This window comes from Panulirus ornatus, chromosome 16, assembly GCF_036320965.1.
Source record: "Panulirus ornatus isolate Po-2019 chromosome 16, ASM3632096v1, whole genome shotgun sequence".
Classification (NCBI taxonomy): domain Eukaryota; kingdom Metazoa; phylum Arthropoda; class Malacostraca; order Decapoda; family Palinuridae; genus Panulirus; species Panulirus ornatus.
The window spans coordinates 13,919,481-13,933,468 of NC_092239.1; the positions used below are offsets into that span (position 1 = coordinate 13,919,481).

At 40.6% G+C, this 13,988-nt stretch overlaps 1 protein-coding gene across 1 annotated transcript in view; it reads left to right on the top strand.

Moving 5' to 3' along the window:
* PIG-N (Phosphatidylinositol glycan anchor biosynthesis class N) overlaps positions 1-13,988 on the top strand; it is a 78,712-nt gene that overhangs the window by 48,289 nt on the left and 16,435 nt on the right. The window contains exons 12-13 of the mRNA XM_071671327.1: positions 9,263-9,426; positions 12,769-12,959. Of these exons, the coding sequence (XP_071527428.1) occupies positions 9,263-9,426; positions 12,769-12,959 (355 nt within the window). The remainder of the gene's footprint in view (positions 1-9,262; positions 9,427-12,768; positions 12,960-13,988) is intronic.

Here is a 13,988-nt window from a genome sequence, read left to right on the forward strand (position 1 = left end):
GGGTGGATTCAGCAGCGGGTGGAAAGCAGAAGTGAGTCACAGGGTGGGGAAGGGGGCGAAGGTTCTGGGAGCGTTAAGAATGTGAGGAAGGTGAGAACATTATCTCGGAGAGCAGAAATGGATATGTTTGAAGGAATAGCTGTTCCAACAATGTTATACGGTTGAGAGGTGTGGGCTATAGATAAGGTTGTGTGGAGGAGGGTTGATGTGTTGGAAATGAGATGTTTGAGGACAATATGTGGTGTAAGGTGGTTTGATCGAGTAAGTAATGAAAAGGTAAGAGAGATGTGTGGTAATAAAGAGTGTGGTTGAGAGAACAGAAAAGTATGTATTGAAATGGTTTGGTCAAATGGAAGGAATGAGTGAGGAAAGATTGACAAACAGGATATATATGCCAGAGGTGGAGGGAACGAGGAGAAGTGAGAGACCAAATTGGAGGTGGAAGGATGGAGTGAAAAAGATTTTGAGCAATTGGGGCCTGAACATATAGGAGGGTGAAAGCCGTGCAAGGAATAGAGTGGATTGAAATGATGTGGTGTACTGGGGTTGACGTGCTGTCAATGGATTGAACCAGGGCATGTGAAGTGTCTGGGGTAAACCATGGAAAGTTTTGTGGGGCTTGGATGTGGAAAGGGAGCTGTCGTTTCGGTGCATTATACTTGACTGCTAGAGACTGAGTGTGAACGGATGTGGCCTTTGTTGTCTTCTCCTAGCGCTACCTCGCGCACATGCAGTGGGAAGGGATGGGTGTCATTTTGTGTGTGGCGGGGTGGCAATGGGAATGAATAAAAGCAGCAAGTATGAATTATGTACATGTGTATATATGTATATGTCTGTGTATGTATATAAATATGTATACGTTGAAATGTATAGGTATGTATGTGTGTGTGGATTTGTATGTATATACATATGCATGTGGGTGGGTCAGGCCATTCTTTCGTGTTTTTCCTTGCACTACCTCGCTAATGCGGGAGACAGTGACAAAGTATAATAAATAATATAAATAAAAATTTTTTTTTTTTCATTATTTTGCTTTGTCGCTGTCTCCCGCGTTTGCGAGGTAGTGCAAGGAAACATACGAAAGAAATGGTCCAACCCACACCCATACACATATATATACTTACACGTCCACACACGCAAATATACAAACCTATACATCTCAATGTACACATATATATACACACACAGACATATACATATATACACATGTACATAATTCATGCTGTCTGCCTTTATTTATTCCCATCGCCACCTCGCCACACATGGAATAACATCCCCCTCCCCCCTCATGTGTGCGAGGTAGCGCTAGGAAAAGACAACAAAGGCCCCATTCGTTCACACTCAGTCTCTAGCTGTCATGTAATAATGCCCGGAACCACAGCTCCCTTTCCACATCCAGGCCCCACAGAATAGATATTATAAATAGATATATAAGTAGATTTGCGTACTGAAAAAGGACTGGAGATTGGGAATACCTGCTTTAAAAAGAGAGATATATATAAGTATACGTATGTAAGTATCCCTGGGGATAGGGGAGTGAAAGGGTTAGGGAGAATGATTTGGTAAACAGAGAAGAGGTAATAAAAGCTTTGCTGAAGATGAAAGCCGGCAAGGCAGTGGGTTTGGATGGTATTGCAGTGGAATTTATTAAAAAGGGGTGACTGTGTTGTTGAGTGGTTGGTAAGGTTATTTAATGTTTGTATGACTCATGGTGAGGTGCCTGAGGATTGGCGGAATGCATGCATAGTGCCATTGTATAAAGGCAAAGGGGATAAAGGTGAGTGCTCAAATTACAGAGGTATAAGTTTGTTGAGTATTCCTGGGAAATTGTATGGGAGGGTATTGATTGAGAGGGTGAAAGCATGTACAGAGCATCAGATTGGGGAAGTGCAGTGTGGTTTCAGAAGTGGTGGAGGATGTGTGGATCAGGTGTTTGTTTTGAAGAATGTATGTGAGAAATACCTAGAAAAGCAAATGGATTTGTATGTAGCATTCATGGATCTGGAGAAGGCATATGATAGAGTTGATAGAGATGCTCTGTGGAAGTTATTGATAATATATGGTGTGGGAGGCAAGTTCCTAGAAGTAGTGAAAAGTTTTTATTGAGGATGTAAGGCATGTGTATGTGTAGGAAGAGAGGAAAGTGATTGGTTCTCAGTGAATGTAGGTTTGCGGCAGGGGTGTGTGATGTCTCCATTTGTTTATGGATGGGGTTGTTAGGGAGGTGAATGCAAGAGTTTTGGAAAGAGGGGCAAATATGCTGTCTGTTGTGGATGTTTGGGCTTGGGAAGTGAGTCATTTGTTGTTCGCTGGTTGATTCATGTGAGAAACTGCAGAAGCTGGTGACTGAGTTTGGTAAAGTGTGTGAAAGAAGAAAGCTGAGAGTAAATGTGAATTAGAGCAAGGTTATTAGGTACAGTAGTGTTGAGGGACAAGTCAATTGGGAGGTAAGTTTGAATGGAGAAGAACTGGAGGAAGTGAAGTGTTTTAGATATCTGGGAGTGGGTTTGGCAGTGGATGGAACCATGGAAGCTGAAGTGAGTCCCAGGGTGGGGGAGGGGGCGAAAGTTCTGGGAGCGTTGAAGAATGCGTGAAAGTTGAGAACATTATCTCGGAAAGCAAAAATGGGTATGTTTGAAGGAATAGTGGTTCCAACAATGTTGTATGGTTGCGAGGCATGGGCTATGGATAGAGTTGTGCGCAGGAGGGTGGATGTGCTGGAAATGAGATGTTTGAGGACAATATGTGGTGTGAGGTGGTTTGATTAAGTAAGTAATGTAAGGGTAAGAGAGATGTGTGGAAATAAAAAGAGCGTGGTTGAGAGAGCAGAAGAGGGTGTTTTGAAATGGTTTGGGCACATGGAGAGAATGAGTGAGGAAAGATTGACCAATAGGATATATATGTCGGAGGTGGAGGGAACGAGGAGAAGTGGGAGACCAAATTGGAGGTGGAAAGATGGAGTGAAAAGATTTTGAGTGATCGGGGCCTGAACATGCAGGAGGGTGAAAGGAGGGCAAGGAATAGAGTGAATTGGATCGATGTGGTATACTGGGGTCGACGTGCTGTCAGTGGATTGAATCAGGGCATGTGAAGCGTCTGGGGTAAACCTTGGAACGTTCTGTGGGGCCTGGATGTGGAAAGGGAGCTGTGGTTTTGGGCATTATTACATGACAGCTAGAGACTGAGTGTGAACGAATGGAGCCTCTGTAGTCTTTTCCTAGTGCTACCTCGCACACATTAGGGGGGAGGGGGATATTATTCCATGTGTGGCGAGGTGGTGATGGGAATAAATAAAGGCAGACAGTATGAATTATGTACATGTGTATATATGTATGTGTCTGTGTTTGTATATATATGTGTACATTGAGGTGTATAGGTATGTATATTTGCGTGTGTGGACGTGTATGTATATACATGTGTATGGGGGTGGGTTGGGCCATATATTATCCCTGGGATAGGGGAGAAAGAATACTTCCCACGTATTCCCTGCGTGTCGTAGAAGGTGACTAAAAGGGGAGGGAGCGGGTGGCTGGAAATCCTCCCCCCCCCCTTTTTTTTTTCAATTTTCCAAAAGAAGGAACAGAGAAGGGGGCCAGGTGAGGATATTCCCCATAAGGCCCAGTCCTCTGTTCTTAATGCTACCTCGCTAATGCGAGAAATGGTGAATAGTATGAAAGAAAGAAAAGAAAGATATATATATATATATATATATATTTTTTTTTTGCTTTGTCGCTGTCTCCCGTGTTTGCGAGGTAGCGCAAGGAAACAGACGAAAGAAATGGCCCAACCCACCCCCATACACATGTATATACATAAACGTCCACACACACAAATATACATACCTATACATCTCAATGTACACATATATATACACACACAGACACATACATATATACCCATGCACGCAATTCACACTGTCTGTCTTTATTCATTCCCATTGCCACCTCGCCACACATGGAATACCATCCCCCTCCCCCCTCATGTGTGCGAGGTAGCACTAGGAAAAGACAACAAAGGCCCCATTATTTCACACTCAGTCTCTAGCTGTCATGCAATAATGCCTGAAACCACAGCTCCCTTTCCACATCCAGGCCCCACACAACTTTCCATGGTTTACCCCAGACGCTTCACATGCCCTGATTCAATCCAATGACAGCACGTCAACCCCGGTATACCACATCGATCCAATTCACTCTATTCCTTGCCCGCCTTTCACCCTCCTGCATGTTCAGGCCCCAATCACACAAAATCTTTTTCACTCCATCTTTCCACCTCCAATTTGGTCTCCCACTTCTCCTCGTTCCCTCCACCTCCGACACATATATCCTCTTGGTCAATCTTTCCTCACTCATTCTCTCCATGTGCCCAAACCATTTCAAAACACCCTCTTATGCTCTCTCAACCACGCTCTTTTTATTTCCACACATCTCTCCTACCCTTACGTTACTTACTCGATCAAACCACCTCACACCACACACTGTCCTCAAACATCTCATTTCCAGCACATCCACCCTCCTGCACACAACTCTATCCATAGCCCATGCCTTGCAACCATACAACATTGTTGGAACCACTATTCCTTCAAACATACTCATTTTTGCTTTCCGAGATAATGTTCTCGACTTCCACACATTCTTCAAGGCTCCCGGGATTTTTGCCCCCTCCCCCACCCTATGATTCACCTCCGCTTCCATGGTTCCATCCGCTGCCAGATCCACTCCCAGATATCTAAAAACACTTTACTTCCTCCAGTTTTTCTCCATTCAAGCTTACCTCCCAATTGACTTGACCCTCAACCCTACTGTACCTAATAACCTTGCTCTTATTCACATTTACTCTTAACTTTCTTCTTTCACACACTTTACCAAACTCAGTCACCAGCTTCTGCAGTTTCTCACATGAATCAGCCACCAGCACTGTATCATCAGCGAACAACAACTGACTCACTTCCCAAGCTCTCTCATCCACAACAGACTTCATACTTGCCCCTCTTTCCAAAACTCTTGCATTCACCTCCCAAACAACCCCATCCATAAACAAATTAAACAACCATGGAGACATCACACACCCCTGTCGCAAACCTACATTCACTGAGAACCAATCACTTTCCTCTCTTCCTACACGTACACATGCCTTACATCCTTGATAAAAACTTTTCACTGCTTCTAACAACTTGCCTCCCACACCATATATTCTTAATACCTTCCACAGAGCATCTCTATCAACTCTCTCATATGCCTTCTCCAGATCCATAAATGCTACATACAAATCCATTTGCTTTTCTAAGTATTTCTCCCATACATTCTTCAAAGCAAACACCTGATCCACACATCCTCTACCACTTCTGAAACCACACTGCTCTTCCCCAATCTGATGCTCTGTACATGCCTTCACCCTCTCAATCAATACCCTCCCATATAATTTACCAGGAATACTCACTAACTTATACCTCGGTAATTTGAGCACTCACTCTTATCCCCTTTGCCTTTGTACAATGGCACTATGCAAGCATTCCGCCAATCCTCAGGCACCTCACCATGAGTCATACATACATTAGATAACCTTACCAACCAGTCAACAATACAGTCACCCCCTTTTTTAATAAATTCTACTGCAATACCATCCAAAAATATATATATTTCTCCAATCCCAAGGGATATATATGTATTTTTCATACATGTTTGCTGTTTCCTGCATTAGCAAGGTAACACTAGGAAACAGATGAAGAATGACCCATCCACTCATATACTTAGATATATACATAAATGCCCACACACACACATATACATAAATATACATAACTTATACACATGTACAATTATATACATACACATATGCAGACATATACATATTTACACATGTATATATTCATACTTGCCTTTATCCATTCCTGGCACTACTCCCAACAGGAAACACCATCGCTACCCTTTGCTTCTTTCTTTCAAACTAGTCTGCTGTTCCCTACATTAGTTAAGTAGTGCCTGGAAAAGCTGAAGAAAAGCTCTCATTATTTCACATTTATTGTCCAGCTGTCATGTGTAATGTCCCAAAACCAGGAAAAGAATGGGTAGCAGGGTAGCGAGTATACCTTAAGGTGTTGAGTTTCCCTAACTTTTTTGCTAGCCTGCAGGGTTGTGGCTGGGGACTTCAGGCTTGCAAGTATTCCCCTGAAAAAGTGAATGTGACCTCAAACAAAAGTAATATGCCTGCAGCTTTATTTGATAAGAATTACAGGTTAGGCAAAGGCCTTTATATGCTTGATTCACCCTGTTGAACTGGAAAGGGATTGATGGTAATAGAGAAATATCTCTCCACCTAAGCTTCCTAATTTATGGTGTCCCAATCCCAGTTAAGATGTTTCCTTAGTTTCTTAGGAACTAGAATAGTTACCTAAAGCTGCTGGAGCCAGAGTGGTAGCAGCAGTTTTTTCTGTGATGGGAATGCCTTCACTTTATTGGTGTATTTATGTAGGATGCATGCTTGGACGATTTCTGAAGATTGACCTCATCAGGTGACATATGCAGTTCCCTTTGAGACAGAGTTCTCTTGTTCCTCCCGGAGTGGGATTTTTGGTGGAACAGAAAGTCATGTCTCATATCAGAACAAAGGTTTGAGTGGCTGGGTCTTTTGTAGAACATTTCTTAGTTTCAAGTTGATGTACCCACTAATGAAGTTCATTTTCTCTCAAGGAGGGTCACTTCTTCAATGGTCTTAAACAAGTCTCATGATTACTGTTTGAAAGATTACAGGAAGATTCAGTTTTACTGGTTACAGATCTCATTAGCTTAATCACACAAACTTTAGGGAACTAGTTGCACCAAATTCTTCTAAGTTTCCAAGGAAGAGAGCTATTGTATCTGGTGGCACTTCTATAATTCACTGCATTCTTAATCAGGCAACAGGTTAGTCTTTTCTTCTCCGGGGCATCTCATGGGAAATACCCTAGCAAAGGATTTTGATCTTGCACTGTCAGTCAAGTATCCTTTGCTGGTTGTAACAGGTGGGAGGACATTCTCCTGAGGTCCACATCCCACCCTTCATGTGCAACCAAAGGACAAATAGCCTTCATTTAAATTCTCACTTTGTAAGTTGTATCTCATGTCAACCTCTTTGCTGACAAGTTCAGTGCTCTTCTTTTTTCTCTAACTGCATGTTTTTCCAATGAATGACATCTAATCCTCACAATACAGTTACCATATCTTGACTTTGAGTCATTTTACAATATCTGCCTCTTGCCTTTTACAAACATATATTGATAAGTTCTTCAGGAGCTGGATTCTTTGTTTGGGTTCAGTGACTCTAATAATTATTTTTAGAGCACCTGGCTTCAGTTCCCCTTCTTTGCAGTCACCCAAATCCAGTGCAATTTCCTCCTCACATTCTTTCATATCTGTTGGTGGATGACAGCTTTAAGCAAACTATCCATGGAGTTACATTTGGAATTTCTTGTTGGAATCTTTCATTACCAATCTAAATGCAAATAAACCTCACTCAGTGCATCAGATTCTCCAGGGCTCATTGGTTTCAAATGAACTTTTAGTATTTTCAAGGTATTGGTAGAAAAGACCTGAAAGTCACTATCTTAGCATGAACATTTGCTTTATGGCTTTTCTTTTTCATGATCAGGGTATGGCTACTACACTATTGTCTTTTACAGATCTATACTTCAAGAACCCCCTTCCCTTGGCTGTGGATCTTAGTCGGTAAACAATAGCTGATTATGTCATTCTTTCTTCCTTCGACCTGAGCTTCAACTTTAAACTTTCTTTTCCATGGTGGTCTTCTACCGTCCACTTCCTTCATATTCATTTTCCTGCCAAAGCCATACAACACAAGTCCCTTTCTATCGTTAGGATTTGCATGTCACATTTTATCGTAAGACGTTCTTCCATTTTATCATATCTCCTAAGCCCAAACTTCTAGTTAAGGTCAAAATAATCAGTTTTGCAAATGAAAGTTGCTTTTTCCACATTTAAAAAGAGGCCATACATAATTCTTTGTACAGTATGTACTTTGGAAATCCATGTGGATTCATAATTTATTGTGCTGGAATCATCTCATCACCTCCCTTCTTCCAACCTTAATTTGTCTTTGTGAAACATTTCTAATCATAACAACTACCTCCTCCAGCATCTCAACCAGACCCAAATGACTGTATCCAAGCTGTGAGAGAGGTGCCACCTGCAGCACCCTTCCTGTTGCTGGAAGACATTGGTCATAGAGTGGCTTTAAACCTCTGCCAGAAGCTTTGTCCAAGATTGTCTGAATCTAAATGTTTAGGAAACTCTCTGTGTGGTGCTTTGGTGTCAGATGAGCACCTCTTCCTAATCCTTAACTCAGTGTTATTTTCACCAGCAAGTTCAGATTTCTACATGTCCTCTATTTAGTGAAGTTGTCATCAGTTTTTGCTCATGTTAGACTTCTGTTGGGAAAAAATATCTTTGGGCTCATCAAGAACAATCTCTTCCTACTGAGGAGGCCAGTGAGCAAGTCTATTTTCCTTTTCTTCATTTATTCTGTGCTTCCTGTAGTGTCCTTTTGATTTTGTGGTAATAAGTTGTTGTGTTTGTTTGTGCTCATCCAGATTTGAGTTTGAACCAAAAGCCCCCCCTTTTTTTTTTTAGATGAAATGGTGGTAAGCAATAGCTTCATACAAGGTGATTTTCTCCTCTTGTGGACTAAAGGCAAGTTTATTGTTCCTACTTACTTGGCCTTCACTAAGATAAATAGCTTTCCACATATTTAGAAATCATTTAATCTTTGGAAGTAGTTGGCTTTCTAGTGTATTTTTTCATTATTAGGGGGCCATAAAAGATGATACAGAACTGTATCAGAATGTGACTGAAATAATCTTGCTCATCAGTCATGTCTTGGGAAACCACCGGAGTAGTTTTTTTTTTTCAAATATTGAAGTGACAATTGAATTGTTTTTAAACTTTATGAAGTATTCGGGGAGAAGGAGATTATCATTTAGGATATTTTGGATAACTGATAAAGATCTGGATTTACTTTTGATATTAACACATGGGACTGTATAAAGCTGCATGTTTTTCTCATAGATAATCAGTTTACCATATTTTATTAGTATGAATAATTACACAGTAACTGAAAATGAAGAGTACCATATTTTATTAGTATGAATCATTTATTCGTATAGTAATGTAATCTGTTTTGAAAAAATGTTTAGCTGTTTTAGGAATGCTTCTTGTAGAAGAGCTGCTTATTATGTGCTTCCATCTGTAACGCAAACAAATTATGTCAGGTGCGGTGGTGAGGGCGGTCTTCCACGACACATCTCAACTGTGGTGTACGTCCAGGGCATGATGGTCATAGGGTCTGTATACTTGGTCCACACCACTGCCTTTAGCATCAGTCAAAAGGAAGGTCTTCCCTCGATCAACCAAATAGCAGCATGGGGTTTGCTAGGTAGGAGCAAGATGATATATCTGAATTTGAACACTACTATCTATCTCTCTATTTATCTATATCTCTGACGTCTGTTCCATCCAGGAATTCCCATCAATGGGTGGCCAAAGCTAAAGAGTCTCCACTTATCCCTTCTATACACCATTCCATGCATTCTTCCACTATTTCTCTCCCTCCAGTATTCCTCCACCCTATTTGCCCCTGTCATTGGTGACCTTCCACTTACACCAACCCCTTTAATTGTACTATCATACACTCTGCTTGTAAACTCCCAGTCTTGCATTCTTTCCACATGCCCAAACCACATCATAGTATAATGTTTCACCCATTCTACCACTCCACAATATCACTCCCTTTGCATTCCCTGCCATACCACATCTCTCCTACACTCTTTCATTTCTTTCTTCATTCCATCTAGTCACACCACATTCCATGTCCTTGCTTTGGCTGCATAGGTCAGGGTTGGGAGGATTATGCAGACCATTAATCCTCTTTTCACTTCCAGACTTACACCTCTACCCTTCATTATTCTATTAAGGGACCCAGTGACTCTTCTACCCTGTACTGCTCTCTCCCTTTATCTCTTCCTTCATATCACCACACTTACCCAAGACAGCTCCTCAATACTTAGATTCTCTCACTTTTTTCAGTCTTTTCCCTCCATATCCACAGCACAATTTAGTACATTTTCTTCTTTCACTCTATATCGTTTTACAAAACCTATATTTCCACCGTATTTCCTTTCAAACATCATTACTTTTACTTGCATTTACCTTCAATTACTTATTCTTACACAGACCACAGACCAAAAAACACACATTCAATCTTCTGCAGCTCCACTTCACTCTCAGCAAAGAATGCAGTATCATCCACAAACAGGCTTGCCACTCCTCCATATCTCGCCACCACACTCCATCTCTGTACCCCTTTTCCCTAGTTTTGCTTTTATCTTTCTTATCACTCCATCTGTATATATATTAAAAAGCCACAGTGACATCACACAGCCTTGCTTCACACCTACATGTATCCCAAAACTTTCACTCAGCTCTCCATCCACCCTTAAACACGCATTTGCTCCCTTATAGAAGGCTTTCATACCATCCAACAGTTGACCCCTTATACTATGTATCCTTAACACATCCCACAAAGCATTGCACTCAGCTGTGTCATACACTTTCTCCAGATCCATATAAGCTGCATACAACTTCTTACCTTCTACTACATACTTTTCCACAGTCATCTTTACTACAAAAGTCTGATCTGCACATACTCTACCTTCCCTAAAACCCCCTTGCTCTCACTTATTCTGCATTCAGTCACTTCCATTACTCTGTCTGTTAATATTCTAGCATGCACTTTTCTTGGTATACTCTACAGGCTTATTCCCCTATAATTGCTACACACATCCTTAGCACCTTTTTCCTTTGAATAAAGGAATGATAATAACTTTCATCAAATCCTCAGGCACAATCTTCTGTTTCCATGCTAAATTTCATATAAGGTGCATCCACTCTATCACACTTTCTCCTCCATACTTAAGCATTTCAGCTGTAATTCCATCCACTCCAGGTGCCTTTCCTACCATCAGCCTCATTATTGCCCTCCTTACCTCCCTTTTTGCTATAGGCCCTTGCACTTGTATCCTCTTCCTTCCACCCTCTATACCCATGCTTGTAACAACTGCTGCCTCCCCTTCTTCTACATTCATCAGCTTCAAAGTACTTTTTCCATCTTCCTTTCACTTTCTCCTTTTGATTCAGCAACTCCACTTCGTTACTTTTCACTTCAACATTTCCACTCTTACATCCGCTTCTTTCCTAATTCACCTCCTTCCAGTATAGTTTCTTATTATCCCAAAACTTTCCACTTCCTTCCAAAATCTTCATCTAATCTTTCTTTGCTTTTCTCTATCAGCTTCTTAACATTCTGCTTACATATTTAGTATTCTTCCCTCCTCCTTTGCTGAACTTCCATTGGTAAATTCCTACCAAGCAGGCTACCATATGCCTATTTCTTCTCTTCCACAGCATTTCAAATCTCTTCTGTCCACCATGCATTGCCCTTTTTATTCCTATATCTGTCTACTTTGTATCCAGTTACTGATTCTACAACCTTTAATAGTATTCTCTAAACTACTTAGTAATTTAACCCAGGGGATAGGGGAGAAAGGATACTGCCCAAATATCTCTTGCATGTTGTAAAGGGCAACTGAGAGGGATGAGAATGGGAGGGTTTCCATCTTTCAATATCACTTTGTAAAAATGGGAATGGAAGAAGCAGCCAAGCACAGATTTTTTATTATGGGCTCAGTTTCTGGTTCTGTCTTGCTAAGATGGGAAAAGGCAGGCTAACAGAAAAGATAATTTTGGCCATTCAGGATTTCTCAGTTTTAATGTCAGTGGGACTGATTCTGAGTAGAAAAGATAATCTAAGATATTACTGATTTACTTGATTATGAAGAGATTAGTGAGAGAATTTTTAAATGGATTTATAAAGAAGTAAAACTTATGTTCGCATGAGGCAGGGTTGAATATTCCCTCTTAGAAGTTTAGCATATCAGATCAGGGAGTGTTTGCCAGATACACTTCCTAGAAATCTGCCATTACAGCAGATAATAGATCTTAATATTGAAATTTCAAAACAGCTCTTCTTATATATTTATCATGCATTATCACAGATCATGCCATTTGTTACCATGAGCAAGATTACATGCCATGAATTTTAAAACTAGAGATCCAGTTTGGGTGAAGTATACTTGTAGATAGTTTCATAGATGTTTGCTGCAGACTGAGTGAGTGATAAGGAATATGCATGTCTTTAGAGAAAACATTGGTATTCCAGGGTATGAATCATTCTAATGAGAAAGTTGCTGCAAAAGCTGATAATGATAGAATTAGGCTCAGCCTGTGATATCAGATATAATGAAATACAATTTTGGTATCTAGTTAGCCTAGTCTTCCCAACCTTTTTATAATGTTTGATGTAGTAAGGGCTGATGGAAATTAAAGTTTAAAGGGTAGCAGGATACTGTATCAAGTCTTCTTCACTGAACTTGACAACCCATGTACATTCTGTCTTAAGTGATTGGGGTTGAAGATGTCAGTTCTATGAAATTAATCTCAGAATCGTCTTATACTTGTATGCCCTTGCTTCACCTCATGAAAATAACAATAATGATAAAAGGTAGATTGACACTTATATGTTCGAAATAATTGCACCATATGTAACGATATGATAACAAACTCATTGTTTCCATTTTTTTCTTTTTGATGAAAACTGAATAGTTATATTACTGTATGGAAAGAAGTGTATGCTTTTATCAATTTTTTACTCTCTTTTCAGTCCTCTCATTTCTACTGCCTCTACTCGGATCACGAAATGTTATGGGTCGACTCCTGTCTATCACTGCAGCACTCCTCTGTCCTTTTCTTTTGCTGAGCATCAGACATGAGGGTTTTTTTTATATTGCCATTACCATTGCAATGTTCCTGTGGCTTATCTTAGAGTTCTACCTTGCAAGTAATAATGTACAAGTAAGTTTTTTGCCTTTGCTGAGTTCTTACTCGTATGATTTTCAGAGTTATGCATCTGATATTTGCTGTGTTTTTCTCATGATGATTACAATTACAGGTACTGGGGTGATGCACAGGAATGAGAGAATTGATTTCTCCTACTTTTTTTACAATTCCCATGTTAGTAAAGTAGTGCCAGAAACAGGCATAGAAACGGCACTTGTTTACTCACATCCACTCTCAAGCTGTCTTGCATAGTGCATCAGAATCAGAGACACCCTATCCATAGCCAATCCAAGTCTCTAGTTCAGCCATGTACCACTTTTTGAAAGACAGGTTCCTTGTTTCTTCCTTTTTCCTTTCAGAAACCTCTGTATATCTCAATTAAGTTCCATCCTTGATGTGGACTTTTGTCCATGAATGGAGCCTCCAACCGTAGAAAAAAGAATCAATATCCCATGCGCTCCACACACCCTCCTGCATGTTCGAGCCCTTAGAACTCTGAAGCTCTTTCACTGAATCCTTCCATCTCTTCCTCAGTCTCCCCATCCTCCTTGTTCCCTCCACTTATGATGCAGATATTCTTTTGATTAGTCTTCCATGCATTCTTTTCATGTCCTAACTGTTTCAACACACCCTGCTCATTTTTCTCAGAAATACTGTGCTTGCTGCCACATATCTCACAGTCTCATTCCTTACTTGATCAGCCCTCTTCATATCACATATTGTCATCATGCATTTGATTTCAATACATCCATGTTCTTCCATACCTTTGCATTTAGGGCCTGTGACACACCCATACAGCACTATCAGGACTACTATAGAGTACCATCAAACATATCTATCTTTGCTCTCACGAACAGTGACCTCTCTTTCTACACACTCAGTGTACCCAGAATCTTTGCTTCCTCACTTACCTTATAGTGCACTTCAACTACCATTGTTCCAAGTGCTGCCATGCCCACTCTCAGGTATATGAAGCACCCACTTCTCTCCAGTCAAGCTCACACTGAAACTGAACTCTCTCTCTACCCTGCTGGACCTCTAACT